Genomic DNA, 13,843 nt, shown 5'->3' with positions numbered 1-13,843 from the left:
TAACTTATTCCAAAGATCAGGTCCTCTCCTTAAAATCGATCTTTGGCGTCTTGTAGATTTCCAACATAAAGAAATTGATAGAGTTGTTAATCAAATTTCCTGTAATGAGCACGGGGACTTAGATGACAAATAAAGAGAGAGAGTTGTACAGAGACAGGTGTCAGATTATCTACAAATTTATAAACAATTTAAAGTGAATTCTGGCTTTCACAGGAAGCCAATGTAATCTAAATAGGAACAGAGTGGCGTGATCAGTGGATTTACCCCCAAGTGTCAGTGTAGCCACTATATTCTGCATGATCTGGAGTCTATGCAGCTGGGAGTTGGGAATGCCTAGAAGAACAATATTACAGTAATCCAATTGACTCATAATGATAGCTAACGGTACCATATGCAGTTGAGATAGATTCAATAGTGGTTTAATTCTTCGTTAACAATTTCAATTTGACAAAGGTTTTCCTGACCAATCCAGTTATATGTTTCTCCATACTTAGGGCTCCTTTTACAAAGGTGTGTTAGGGTCTTAACGCGCGGAATAGCGCACACTAGCCGCTAACGCCTCCTCTTGAGCTTAGAAACTTGATGGGCGGTTTATCAAATTTTAATAAAACTTGAAAAACTTGAAACTTGATCTGTAAAAACTGATGAGCACCATCTAATATTACGAAAACGAGGAAAAGACCTCAAGATTTTTTATGTTATTCTACACCTTAGTGTCAGCACAACACATTAGGGCTTTTTCTTACAATCAGTGGACACATTTCTTGACAGCTCCGCCTCGGCACTCAAATTGTCTGATGCAATTGGTCAGCAGAGTGATTTAACAACATCACCATTATCCTATTGGCCAATATACACCACATGTTTTGTTTCTGTGCTATAAAAAGCCACAGGTCAGTGCTGCCGCCATCTTAGAAGCAGTGCATGCTATATCAACCAAGGTGGGTTTTTGAGGACATTTTATGATATTTCTCCTGTTTTTTAAGATAGATAAATAAGAAATGGCAAAACCATGTACAATGTTATTCTTGAAACATAGCATTCTTTAAGTCGATGTTTTAACACCAGCATGCTGCTGTTAAAAGATAAGTGTTTTTAAGATGGGTCTGTGCAACAAACAATGCTTAATCTCACACAGTGATATGTGAAATTCAGGGAGGGTAACTGCCTTGCTTTATCATGTTTTTGATAGCAAACGCACACAGCAGGCAATGTTTACATCACAAGCCCTATCAGAGTGTTCACAAGTCAATGCTCAAGAATAGCAGTGCAAACAGCAAGCTGTGGTTTTCATGATAAGCTCCTTCGAGAAGGGTTTGCGTAACCAACAGTATAATTTAACATCTTTAGGAGCAATAATTTTCTATGGCAAAAAAAAAAAATCTCTTCTCTCATCTCCAGGAACAAGGAGGTTTACACTAGAGAATGACACAGTGACAAAATTAATCACCGTTCCCGTCCCCAGAGATAACCGAGGGAAACTATCTTCATGTCATCCTTTAAGAAGAGAGGGAAGAATCAGAGTATGAATTGCCACAACCACTGACCCACAAGCTTTGCTTTGAAGAATGCTGGTGTAGAAGGATTGAAGGATAGACACTACAGAATAACAGTCTCTGGTATTCAGAGCAGATATTGTGATGTCATAATGCCTCATTCCACCAGTGCCAAAGAGCCAATCACATCAGTGATGTCACAATGGCTTCATTATCCTTGGCTCACATAAGAATCAGAGTATGAATGGCCACAACCACTGACCCACAAGCTTTGCTTTGAAGAATGCTGGTGTAGAAGGACCGAGGTTGAAATAGACACCAGAAAATGACATGGGATTATTTCCCGCGGGGACGGGAACGGTGATGAATTTTGTCACCGTGTCATTCTCTAGTTTACACCACAACCACCTTACTTTATCATGGGCTCCTTTTATCAAGCCACGCTAGCGGTTTAACTCGCGTAATAGCGCGTGTTAAACCGCTAACCGCGCTAGCCTCTACCGCCTCCCTTGAGCAGGCGGTAGTTTTTTGGCCAGTGCGGGGGTTAGTGCGTGATGAAAAGTTGCGTGCACTAACCCTGCTAGCGCGACTTGATATAAGGAGCCCCATGTCTTTGACAGTAAACATACACATACAACGTTCAAAATACTCGGGTAGAAAGGTCGATGTTACATACTTTTTGTTTATAACAGCATGGTTCAATCGTTATATAAAGCACTACCCTGATGAAGCCTTGATGTGAAGCGGTACAGACCACCGTTGGGATAAAGATAAGTGGTGGTGGGGGGGAGGGTTCATTTATAAAAACTTCACTCTTTTGCTGTTCATGAAAGACTTTGGGCTCCTTTCACAAAGCCACGCTAAGGCCTTAACGCGCGGAATAGCACATGCTAAATTGCCCCGCGCGCTAGCCGCTACCGCCTCCTTTTGAGCAGGCGGTAGATTTTCGGCTGGCACACGCTGATCCAGTGCGTATGCTAAAACGGCTAGCGCGGATTTGAGAAAGGAGCCCTTTATTTTTGTACTTTGCACACAATTTGAAGAAAACAGAAAAAAAAACTATCAAATCCACAAGAAAACACACACAAGGTTTTTCTGACCCATGATAAGAAGTTATGCCCTAATGTGTTGAGCTGACACTAAGGCATAGTATAACAAAAAAAATCTTGTCCTCGTTTTCTTAACATCGTTTATGGTGTTCATCAGTTTTTATTCATGTAATATGGTATTTTGAACTCTATTTTTCTCCTAATAATTTTGCATTAAATCTGTAGCCATCTCTCCATCATCAGCCAATTAGATACATCAGTGTTCTTCAACTGCCGGTCCGTGGACCGGTGACAGTCCGTGGACCAGTGCCAGTCCGCAGAAATTTTCTGCCGGTCCACAGGACCGGCACTTCCATCGGACCCAAGAGATTGTTCTGTAGCCGCCGGTCCTCGGTACGATCAATGCGGCGTCTTCGGGCTGGCTCCCTTAGTGCTGCAGGGCACAAAGCCCTGGGAAAAGGCTCCAACCCGTGGCCTGCGCCTGACCCGGAAGCCTTCTCTCTGACGTCGCAACGTCAGAGGGAAGGCTTCCAGATGAGGCGCGGGATGCGCGCGAGGAGCTGCTTCCCACAGCTTTGTGCAATGCAGCACTCAGGGAGCCGGCCCGAAGACCCTGCGTTGATCGCACTGTGGACCGGCCTGAAGGCACATGGAGGGAGAGAGACAACAACGGAAGGGGAAATGCTTTTATTTTTTTTATTTAGTGATTTTACATCTGCCCTAATTGTCTGTCCTATCTGTCTGTTCAGGAAGAAATGCATTTGTTTGTTTTTCTCTGGGGGTTGTACTACTTGCAGAGTCTTGCATCTAAGGGTTTGTTTGTGAATATTAGTACTTTTAGTTTTTGGTTCTCCATTAGTACTGCATTAATACTTTTAGTTTTTGGTCCTGCATTTGTTTTCTGGTAGGAATGAATGATGAAAAGCATTCAGTGTGCTTTGTGTATTTTAATTTGTGGTTAACCATCATGTTTTGTTAATACAATTACGTATATGTGTATATATGAAAAATGGATGGAAAAAATGGTGATACACTTAGTACTATTATGGGGGCAAGGTTTGGGGCAGAGATTGGGTGGAGATGGGCACAACTTAGCCTAATGTTCTTCAACTACTGGTCCGCGGACCAGTGCCGGTTCACAAAATAATTATTTTATTTCTGTCGGTCCATAGGTGTCAAAAGGTTGAAGAACACTGAGTTACATCATGCAGTCAAGTTTCAAGTTTCAAGTTTTATTTATATTTGATTAATCGCTTAATTAAATTATTTCTAAGCGAATTACAGTTTGTAAATAAACATGATATTAAAACAGTAAATAACATAAAATATTGAAAATTTAACAATTTATACATTAAGTTTAAAAAAAAAAAAGAGGATAAAACATGTTAGTAAAATATAAAATTACGAATTATATATTATGAGGTACAAAGATCATAAAATTACAGAAATTTTAACTTAACAATTATATACTAAAATAAGAATTCAATAATATAACGGATCTTGACATTTAAAAAGAGCACATGATTAATTTTAAATGTTAAAAGCGTCTTTAAATAAAAAGCATTTTAAATTCTTTTTGAAATCGTTTAAGTTATTTATTTCTCTTAAGTGTAAAGGTAAAGAGTTCCAGAGTTGAGGTGCTACTACAGAAAACATATCCAGTGAAGAATGAAAGTAAGTGTAAACCCCCTACCTTTTCTTTCTATTTAAAGTACAGTATTCCCCCCACTCTCCTTTTACAAAACCGTAGTGCAGTTTTGAGTGCCAGCTGCAGCAGTAACAGCTCCAACACTCATAGAATTCCTATGAGCGTCGGAGCTTTTACTGCCTCGGCTGGCGCTAAAAACCTTGCTACGGTTTTGTAAAGGGGGGGGTGTTATTTTGAGGACGGTTTCTTTAATGTTATCACAGAATGTGTACTGTACAGGAGAACACAGATTCTCACATGATCCGAGTTACATACACATTCAACTTAAGCACAGTTTTAAAAACAGAACTCGTTCTTAACCCGGGGACTGCCTGTACCGCAATTCAAATTTTAACGAGTGGTGTACAATGCAGCAACGCATTAGAGAACACGCACAGTGCTGTTTTTATGATGCAGCTTCAAGAAAGAAAGTTGTACCTGAAGTAGTCTGCTCTCAGTTTCTCCAGTGCAGTGGGCATAGAGTCGGGTATGAGTGGATTCTCCGGTGCAACTGATCTGCCAATAAAAAACACCAACTAATGACAACAGAAAGGACAACTAAAGAGAGCAACTGCATTACTGCCAGTAGGGGGTGCTGCTTCAATACTGTATTTTCAATCACTAGGTTTAGGCAGATTTCCTTGAGTCCTGCAGAGCTTGCCTGCCATTCGCTATTGAAAATGTGATCATGGGACAGCACCTCTCACTGGTAGGACTGTAGGTGAAGGGCTCCTGGTCAGCTGAAAAGGAAGAGTTTTTGGACCTAGGCTGGCACTGTTGGAAACAGGATACTAGGCTAGACTGACGCTTGGTCTGATTCAGTAGGGCAACTCATATGTTCTTATGTCCAGAAAAGGGCTACCAAAATGACAGCTTCTAAATCATAAAGCCCATGAGATGAGATTCAAAGACCAAAACATGTATACCCTAGGTATAATAGAAACATTCAACTACCTCAATAGTATTTTTCTCACTCTAACCACTAGATTTATTCACAGTATACTGCAATGGTTCTTAACTCCCCCCCCCCCCACACCCAGTTGGGTTTTCAAGATATCTATAATGAATAAGCATGAGCCTGATTTGCCTATAAAGTAGGTACACTTTTCCCTCCGGATTCGCGGGGGATAGGGGCAGAGCAGGACCGCGAATGGTGAAATACCGCGAATATCTTCTGGTCTGGCTCTGACCCACCCCCGCCTCCCTCCCGCCTTCCCCTCGGCATTCCGGCCTTACCTGGTGGTCTAGCAGGCTTTCGGGGCAGGAGCGATCTTCCTACGCTCCTGCCCCGTGCAGATCGTCAATAGGAAATGGCTGCCGTGAGTTCCTGTAGTCTCTCAAGACTACGACGGGAACTCCCCACAGCCATTTCCTATTGGCGATCTACACGGGGCAGGAGCATAGGAAGATCGCTCCTGCCCCGAAAGCCCGCTAGACCACCAGATGAGCCCGAGATGCAGGGGGTTGGAGGGGGGGAAAAGGCTAAACTATGGGGGGTTTTCTTCTTTTCCCTCTACCCAAAAAATCGCAAATATGTGAAATCGCGATTGCCGAAACCGCGAATAGGGAGGGTGAAGTGTAGTGTGTTAGGTGCCATTGACTCATGCGTGAGTCCTAGCAACGCGATGAATTGCAGATCTAAAAAGAAATCAGCTTTGTGCTAGTCCTGTAAGGTCCTCCAGCGCCATCCCCATGGTTATTTTCAACCATCTGATTGCAGGTCGCCCTCTTCACCTGCTTCCTTCGATCTTCCCAAGCATGATGCCCATCTATAACGTAGGCAGTATGCATGCAAATTTCTCTCATGCATATTCATTAGGGATATCTTGAAAACCCGACTGGCTGGGGGGTTCCTCAGGACAAGTTTAAGAACCACTGGTCTAGTGAATTGCTGATGAAGAAGGATTTCTTTTTTAAAAGGCAGGTGATTAATTCTTTTTTTTTAAATTAAACTAACCTGTAGGGTTGACGGCAACGTGTTAGCCAGTACCTCCACACTGTGGTCAAGAAACAAGTCAATCTCGGTTGCAGCACCCTCGCACTTCTTTCGTATTTCGCCTCTGAAGTGCTCCCTTTCCACCTCAGCTCTTAAGCCAGCAGTGAACTTTTGATTAGCATCCTGAGAAGGGGAAAATGTGACTGTGTAAATCAAATGTCATGAACAAAAGAACTTTCCCCATGGATTACAAGCATGGTCAAAGATCTAGGGTAAACCAATAAAACCAACGAGAAAGGTACATTTCACTAAGAAAATGAGCCTACCATGATGTTATTGGAATGAATAGTACACGGTATTGAAAATGGCTCACACCAGCAATAAGCAATTTGAATGCTTTTTGAGCTACTGAATATTGTGTGCTACGGTATAGAATAATTCTTGTCAATGGTTCTCCCTTCAGTGGCGCAGTTATGGGTGGGCCTGAATGGGCCCAGGTCCATCTATTTGTGGCTCAGACCCACCCAACACAATTCAGCAACGGCCAACTTTCGCTCCTTTTTCCCACACCTGGATCTGGCATTTGCCCCCTACTCACCAGCCCACAGCCCGACAACTTCTCCCCCTCTCTAAACCTCCCTCTTTCCAAAACATCATCTTTGTGGGCAGGATCAACAATGTGCAATTGCTTCCTGCACTGACCCCGCAGACTTCCCTCTGCCATGCCCCCCCCTCACTGATAGCATTTTCCGTTTTCTCTCAGGTACAACGCGGCAGAGGGAAGCCTGCGGGGTCAGCGCAAGTATTGGATACAAACCACCACTGCCACAGCCCAGGAACTCAGGTACACTAGGGGGAGGAGCAGTTGCTAGGCAGCAGGTGGGAGAAAGGTGGCAGCAAATGCAAGATCCTGGGGCAGAAAAGGGGGCTAGATACAGGATAAATTATGTGGCGGTGGCAAGGGGGGTATAGGTTGGGGAGGCCCACCCAACATAACTGTGGGCCCACCTAAAATAACAGGCCTTGCTACACTACCGTCTCCCTCAATAGTTGGGAAGGCCAGGACAGGGCAAACATCTACACTCTGTTCTGAAAACAGCAAAGACAGGTCAGGATCAAGTATGTGTAGTTTATATCATATTCTATGAGCGTGGGAAGGGAGGGAAGGCCATTTTAAGGTTGAAGTTAGAAAGTAAAATATTGTTAATTAGCAATTGTCGGTTTAATCGTTATCATAATGAATGTAATTATGCTGAGACCATGATGATAAAACCACTCTTACTATTAACACGGGTATTACATATAGGCATGGTGTTGTGATGCCATAATATCACAAAACCAAAGTAACCCTTAGAACTGCCTATATGTGATAGGCAGGGTAACAAACTGCCAGCTGCCCTGGTTGTGATGCCAGTATACCACCATGAAGGAGCGCAATCTGCACAGAGTGGTGGGTTCCGATCTGGCTTCGTTATTGGGAAGACTAGATGGACCATGCAGGTCTTTTATCTGCCCTTATTTGGAAAGGGAAGCATATCAGAACTTCCCCCCCAAATCCACTTGACCGGGTAAATGTCTTAGAAATAAAGTTGGAAAATGGTCATCTCTTTTGAAAGACCAGAATGAAGGAACTTTTGTCTGTAAAAAAAATAACTGACAACTGCTTGTACCCTATACAAAACGTAAACTTAAAATCAACTTATAGACTGCATAACCGTGAGGATCTATGCGGTTTACAAAAAAAAATTAACCTATATCACAAATGAAACTCTTAAAGAATTAGTTACCCAGAAATTTAGGAGGGTACTTACAGTTTTAACCATATCTGTCAAGGACATAAGTTTATACCTGTGTGTAGAAAGCTCCTTCTGCAGAAAATGGAATCCCATGTGTCCTCAGCTCACCTACGTTGTGTTTCCAACTGGCATTGAACAGAGATTGAGAGAACTCTGCTGACGATCTCACCATCTCAACTTGTGCATCAATCCTGCCACTGTCACTTTGAAGAGCTACAGTTACTGTACTGTTAGCATTTGCCTGGTTATAGGTAACCATAACAGCTCCCTGTGTAGGAATGCCTGACCACAAACAACGAAAACACATCTGGTTAACGCAGGCATAAAAACAGCAGCGCTATTGCAGAGTCTGTTCAATAAAATATATAAAAAGTTTAGTTAACTGTATGTTCTAATATTTACCAGATTTTCACAGCTATTTAGCTACAGATCATTAATTTTACGTTATCTCACACCTTTTCAGAAATAATCTAATATAATAAAATGCTAGGCCGCGCATGCGCACTAAAAAAAAACGTGTTCCCTGATCCGTCGCGAAAACACGAGTGCGCATGCGCACGTTTTACGTCACCACTTGCTCGCGGCGGCTTTCAAATAAAAATAAAAAATTACACAGCTGCAGCGGCCTTCCTCACCCCTGCCTCTCACTGTCAATGGTTCCGGCTCCTCTCTCGAACTGCACCAGGATTGAGAGAGGAGCTGCAGCGCCGGCTTTCAACTTAAAACAAAAAAAATAAAAGAACCCCAACTGGAGATCGCCGCTCTCACCCGGCTCCCACTGTGCAAACCCCCCCCCCAACTGGAGATCGCCGCTCTCAACCCCCTCCCCCCCCCAACTGGAGATCGCCGCTCTCACCCGCTCCCACTGTGCAAACCCCCCCCAACTGGAGATCGCCGCTCTCAACACCCTCCCCCCCCAACTGGAGATCGCCGCTCTCACCCGCTCCCACTGTGCAACCCCCCCCAACTGGAGATCGCCGCTCTCCCCCCCCTTCACCCCCAACTGGAGATCGCCGCTCACACCCGCTCCCACTGTGCAAACCCCCCCCCAACTGGAGATCGACGCTCTCACCCCCCTCCCCCCCAACTGGAGATCGCCGCTCTCACCCGCTCACACTGTGCAACCCCCCCCCAACTGGAGATCGCCGCTCTCACCCCCCTCCCCCCCCAACTGGAGATCGCCGCTCTCACCCGCTCACACTGTGCAACCCCCCCCCCCCCCCATGGGAGGATGCGCCGCAGCAAAGTGCTGCACAGGTACTGGAGGGGGAGAGACATATCGCTTCTGCACCGGTACAAACATCCCTCCAGCGTTAGCACTCGCTGCACGTTAAACAGGCTACTTCGGCCTTTCTCCTGCAGTTGAGTCCCTTTGCCGCTTCACTGATTACGTCATCAATGACGCAACAGAGAGCCTCAACGGCAGAAGAAAGCAGAAGCAGCCTGTTTAGCTGTCAACGCTGGAGGGAGGTTTGATATTAAAGTCATCTTGCTGGGAGGGTCGCAGAGTCAGCGGGGGTTGGGCTGGGAGGGGAGAGAAGCGTCTGCCTCGGGTGCTTCAGGCAGCAGCAGCGTTTACAATTCGCTGCTGTTGCTGGCTTCAGGCCTTCCTCTCTGGTCGGTCCTGCCTACTTCCTGTTTTCATGAAGACAGGGCCGGCCAGAGAGAAAGACCTGAAGCCAGCAACAGCAATGAATTGTGAATGCTGCTGCTGACCAATGAAGTAGTTAAATGAGGAAAGGGAGCAGAGGGGGAGAGAATGGCTTGGAGGGAAGGAGGAAGGTATGCCAGACCAAGGCAAAAGGAAGGAGGAGATGGAGAGAGGCTATATGGGGGAGAGAGAGAGAGAGATGGAAAGAGAAGAGAGAGCAGTGAATGGAAGGGGCAACATAGAGGGTGAACAGTATTCTAGCACCCGTTAATGTAACGGGCTTAAAGACTAGTAATGATAATAATATGCTTCATTCATATAGGGGCCGGATTCTCGAAATGGCGCCGTTTGTGGCGGCAGCCTAACAAAAGTGATGCCGATCACGTGTCAATCACGCAATGGCACCGTTTCGAGAATCGCAGCCACGTCACAGATAGGTGCTGGACATATAGGCCAGGGTTTTAAAGGCCTACATGTCCAGCGCCTGCCTTTAATGTGAATCGTGACTACGGAGGCGCCTAAGGTCACTCTCAGAGTTAACCACGCCCTCTGTGACCTTAGGCATCAGTAGTCAGAAGAACGGCGCCTTTGCTGTAGGCGCCTCCCTTTTTTAAAATGAGAAAATAATTGAGTTTAAATGATGCAGTCAATTACCGCTCTGATTAAAATCAATTAAGCCAATTAAGTTAGGTGGAAGTATGGCACCTACCACCGCCTAACTTAGTACGCTGTTTGTAGAATCCGGGCCATAATGTTCATAACCATTAGCTTAGAACCGTTCACAAATCATCATCTGGATTGTCCAGAGAAAATTCTAGTAAATAATTACAGTATCAGAATAACTACCCCCCCCCCAAATAAAAACTTAACTTCAAAAAAAGATCTTTACTAAAAAGTCATAGTCCCCTTTGCAGATCAGCGGCAAGCACTAACATGCTGTTTACCACAGCAAAAAATGAAATACAAATAGTCCCCAGGTTAAGAACAAGTTACATTTTTAAAGCTGTTCTTAAGTCAGATTTGTATGTAACTCAGAACTTGTAGATTTTAAGCTTCCTGCTGCTTACCTCTGCTCCTAGCTGATAAAAGGGCTAACTGTCCTACCAGTGTTCCCTCTAAGGCAGTGGTTCCCAACCCTGTCCTGGAGGAACACCAGGCCAATTGGGTTTTCAGGCTAGCCCTAATGAATATGCATGAAGCAAATTTGCATGCCTATCACTTCCATCATATTCAAATCTCTCTCATGCATATTCATTAGGGCTAGCCTGAAAACCCGATTGGCCTGGTGTTCCTCCAGGACAGGGTTGGGAATCACTGCTCTAAGGTACAGCATACTGGAAATACTGCTTAATGAAATCAAATGAAGCAGCGACCGTGTTCTTAAGTATGAGTCTGTATCTCAAGGACCGCCTGTACCATGAAGCCTACTGTACCACTCTGGTGGTCTAGTGGCTAGTTGGAGCATAAGTGATTCCCCAGGTACTCCTCTGCATGCTGTATCTGCTGAGTCAAAATGGCTGTTGCAACTTCCAGTGGCAGTTTCACAAAATTGCCACTGGAAATCACAGTAGCTATTCTGAGATTGGAACCAGTCTGGGCAGGAGTGATTCTACTATACACCTGGGATGATCCAGTAAGTGCTAGGGGAGGAGAAGAAGGAGTGAGGTGATGGGGGAGTCTGGTGTCAATCTGATTTTTTTTTTTTTTTTTTTAAAGAACAAGAGTGGGGGTCGCAGAGTTCGATCTTCATTTTCAAGGGATGGAGAGATGAGAGGGGCAATTATTTTTACTTTTGCACCTCTTTTAACTTGCTTTTCAGGAGAACTGCCTCATTTGCTGAAGCCTGCAGGCCGAGTATATTCAACTGTAAATTTAAAAATAGCGTATACTTGCATGGAATGTAGAAGATGAAAGAAAAATTTGGAAAAGCTATAAAAAAGATATATGCCCCCTTATATCAAGCTGTGTTAGGGTTTTTTTTAAAATCGCAGGCCGCTGCATAGAATTTCTATGAGCATCAGAGCTCTTACCGCAGCGACTTGTGATATAAACCCTAACGCAGCTTGATAAAAGGGGGCCGTAATTTGAGAAGGTGACTACATTATAAGAATTGCAGGTTTCTAAAATTCACACCATACCTGTGTATTTTAATGAGCCAATGTTATGTGTCAAAGCCCCAGTGATTCCCTGGTTTTCCTGGCCGAGAATATGTGAGATTTCCACACACAAAGTGTATCCATCCACCTCGAAACAGCCTTGACCTTTTCTCATTACTTCAGTCAACTCGAGGTGCCCTTTCAACTCGGTCTTCATCGGAATTTCCTGACTGCCATTTTGAGTCAAGGTAAACGTGATATTATGCAAACTGGTGTTTCCAAACACATTTCTATTTCTGACATGAAGCCCATACAGTGCGCGGTTAATTAGAAATGTGATGTTTCCTGTAATATGGCAGAAATAGCAATTACTCTAATCAGAGAATGGAGAAAACAGTGAGAAATATTAAACTTTCAGTAACCCACAGAAGTCACTCCAAATCTGAATGACCCAGTCCTTGTAAAGTAGTCATTTGAGAAATGAAATAAAACTTTTATAAACTCTTTTGGGACAATCTGTTTTCTTTAGAGGTAATTCTGTAATGGTGCACCTATGTGATGAGTATTCTATAATGGAAAGCAGGTGCCAACTTTCCCATATAGAATAATAGTGTAACTGGGTAAAAGTGTGCATATGCACACTTAGGCACAAGCACTTATACTAGCCATAGAGCAAAGGACGGAAGCATTACCACTCTATGCCCTTTGGAGCCAGTGAAGGCCAGCGGAAAAGTGCTGTGGTTAAGCCTCATCTCCGAAGACACAGAGCAGGGCTGGCTCAAGCACTGGATTAGGTGAGGCTCTGGCTGAAGGCACCAGAGCCTGGCTCCTGAGCTCACCGCCAGCGTTTCACCTGGTCCAAAACTTCCTCCCCCTTCTCTCTCAATCCAAAATTTCTTTCCTTCTCTCTCCAGCCTCTAGTCTGGCATTGCTCCCTTCTCTTTCCCCCACAGCCCTCTAAACATTACCTTGCTTGCCAGTAGCAACTGCATGCATAGCAGGCTGCTTTCGGCAAGACCTGGGTCTTCTCTTTATTGGCAGGACACGGCAGAGGGAAGACCCGGGGCTGGCTGCTTGTGTGCATGTGGTTGCCACTAGGATGAACACTTGCATTGTAATCTTGTACTGATATTATGTATGTTTAACCTGTAACCCGTTCTGCGCTCCTTGGGGACAACAGAATAGAAAATGAATGAATGAAATAAATAAATAATAAATACTGTTGCAAGGTAATGTTTAGAGGGCTGCAGTGAAAGGGGAAAGGAGAGGGAGCAATGCCGGACTAGAGGCTTAAGAAAGAAGGTGGGAAAGTTTAGGCTTTGGGGGTGGGGCGCTGCCCTCAAAGTTGGCTGGGGGCGCCATAACCCTTTCAGCTGGCCCTGTAATGGAAATTCTATCAGTAAAAACCATAGGATTGAAAACCAGACACAGTAAATAGATTCATCTTCCAGCATGTAGATACGAGTATCTTATAGTATTCTATAGGCTGAGGGGCTCATAATCGAAACAGAAATACAATAAAACCTTGGATTACAAGTAACTTGGTTTACAAGTGTTTTGCAAGACAAGTAAAACATTTGATTAAATTTTAACTTGATATACAGGCAATATCTTGCAATACAAGTACATACAGTATACACACATCACAACTGAGCTGATGGTTCTTTTCTCTCTGACGTTGCAAGAGTGTAGTGATTGTTCTAAATGAGCAAAGTCTTCCAATATGAGTACATACAGTATATACACGTCACATCATCACAACTGAGCCAATGCTTCTGGAACGAATTATACTCGCAAACCAAGGTTTTACTGTACATCTAAAAACTCGCCCATGTAGACACTTGGACGATCAAAAAGACAAGTCATCCGAGTGCTGATAATCGAAACAGGTTTTTAGACTTATCCAGAGACTTTGATTTTAATAGTTATGACCTTGTACATCGCTTAGACCATTTTTTAAGCGGTATATCAACTTTTAAATAAAACTGGGAAACCCTCCATTGCCCTAGGTACCATAGTTAGATTGAGAGCCTACCAGGACAGATAGGGAAAATATTGAAGTGTATCTGATTACTATTTAATGTATTATAAACCACTTTGAGTGAATCTCTTCATAAAGGTGGCTAATAAAT

General features: G+C 44.0%; 1 protein-coding gene across 6 annotated transcripts in view; it reads right to left on the bottom strand.

Moving 5' to 3' along the window:
• Nucleotides 1-13,843, bottom strand: part of LOC117369188 — a 293,723-nt gene that overhangs the window by 112,159 nt on the left and 167,721 nt on the right. For all 6 annotated transcript variants that reach the window (XR_004541095.1, XM_033963328.1, XM_033963324.1 and 3 more), the window contains 4 exons: nucleotides 11,754-12,056; nucleotides 8,017-8,246; nucleotides 6,190-6,351; nucleotides 4,671-4,748 (listed from right to left, as the gene is read on the bottom strand). Coding sequence is in view for 5 of the 6 variants with exons in the window: in XM_033963328.1 (XP_033819219.1) it covers nucleotides 4,671-4,748; nucleotides 6,190-6,351; nucleotides 8,017-8,246; nucleotides 11,754-12,056 (773 nt within the window). In the remaining variant the exon portion in view is untranslated. The remainder of the gene's footprint in view (nucleotides 1-4,670; nucleotides 4,749-6,189; nucleotides 6,352-8,016; nucleotides 8,247-11,753; nucleotides 12,057-13,843) is intronic.

Source organism: Geotrypetes seraphini, chromosome 11 (assembly GCF_902459505.1).
Source record: "Geotrypetes seraphini chromosome 11, aGeoSer1.1, whole genome shotgun sequence".
Lineage (NCBI taxonomy): Eukaryota > Metazoa > Chordata > Amphibia > Gymnophiona > Dermophiidae > Geotrypetes > Geotrypetes seraphini.
Note: the sequence above shows the minus strand (reverse complement) of the source record. Positions and strands in the feature narration are given on the sequence as shown.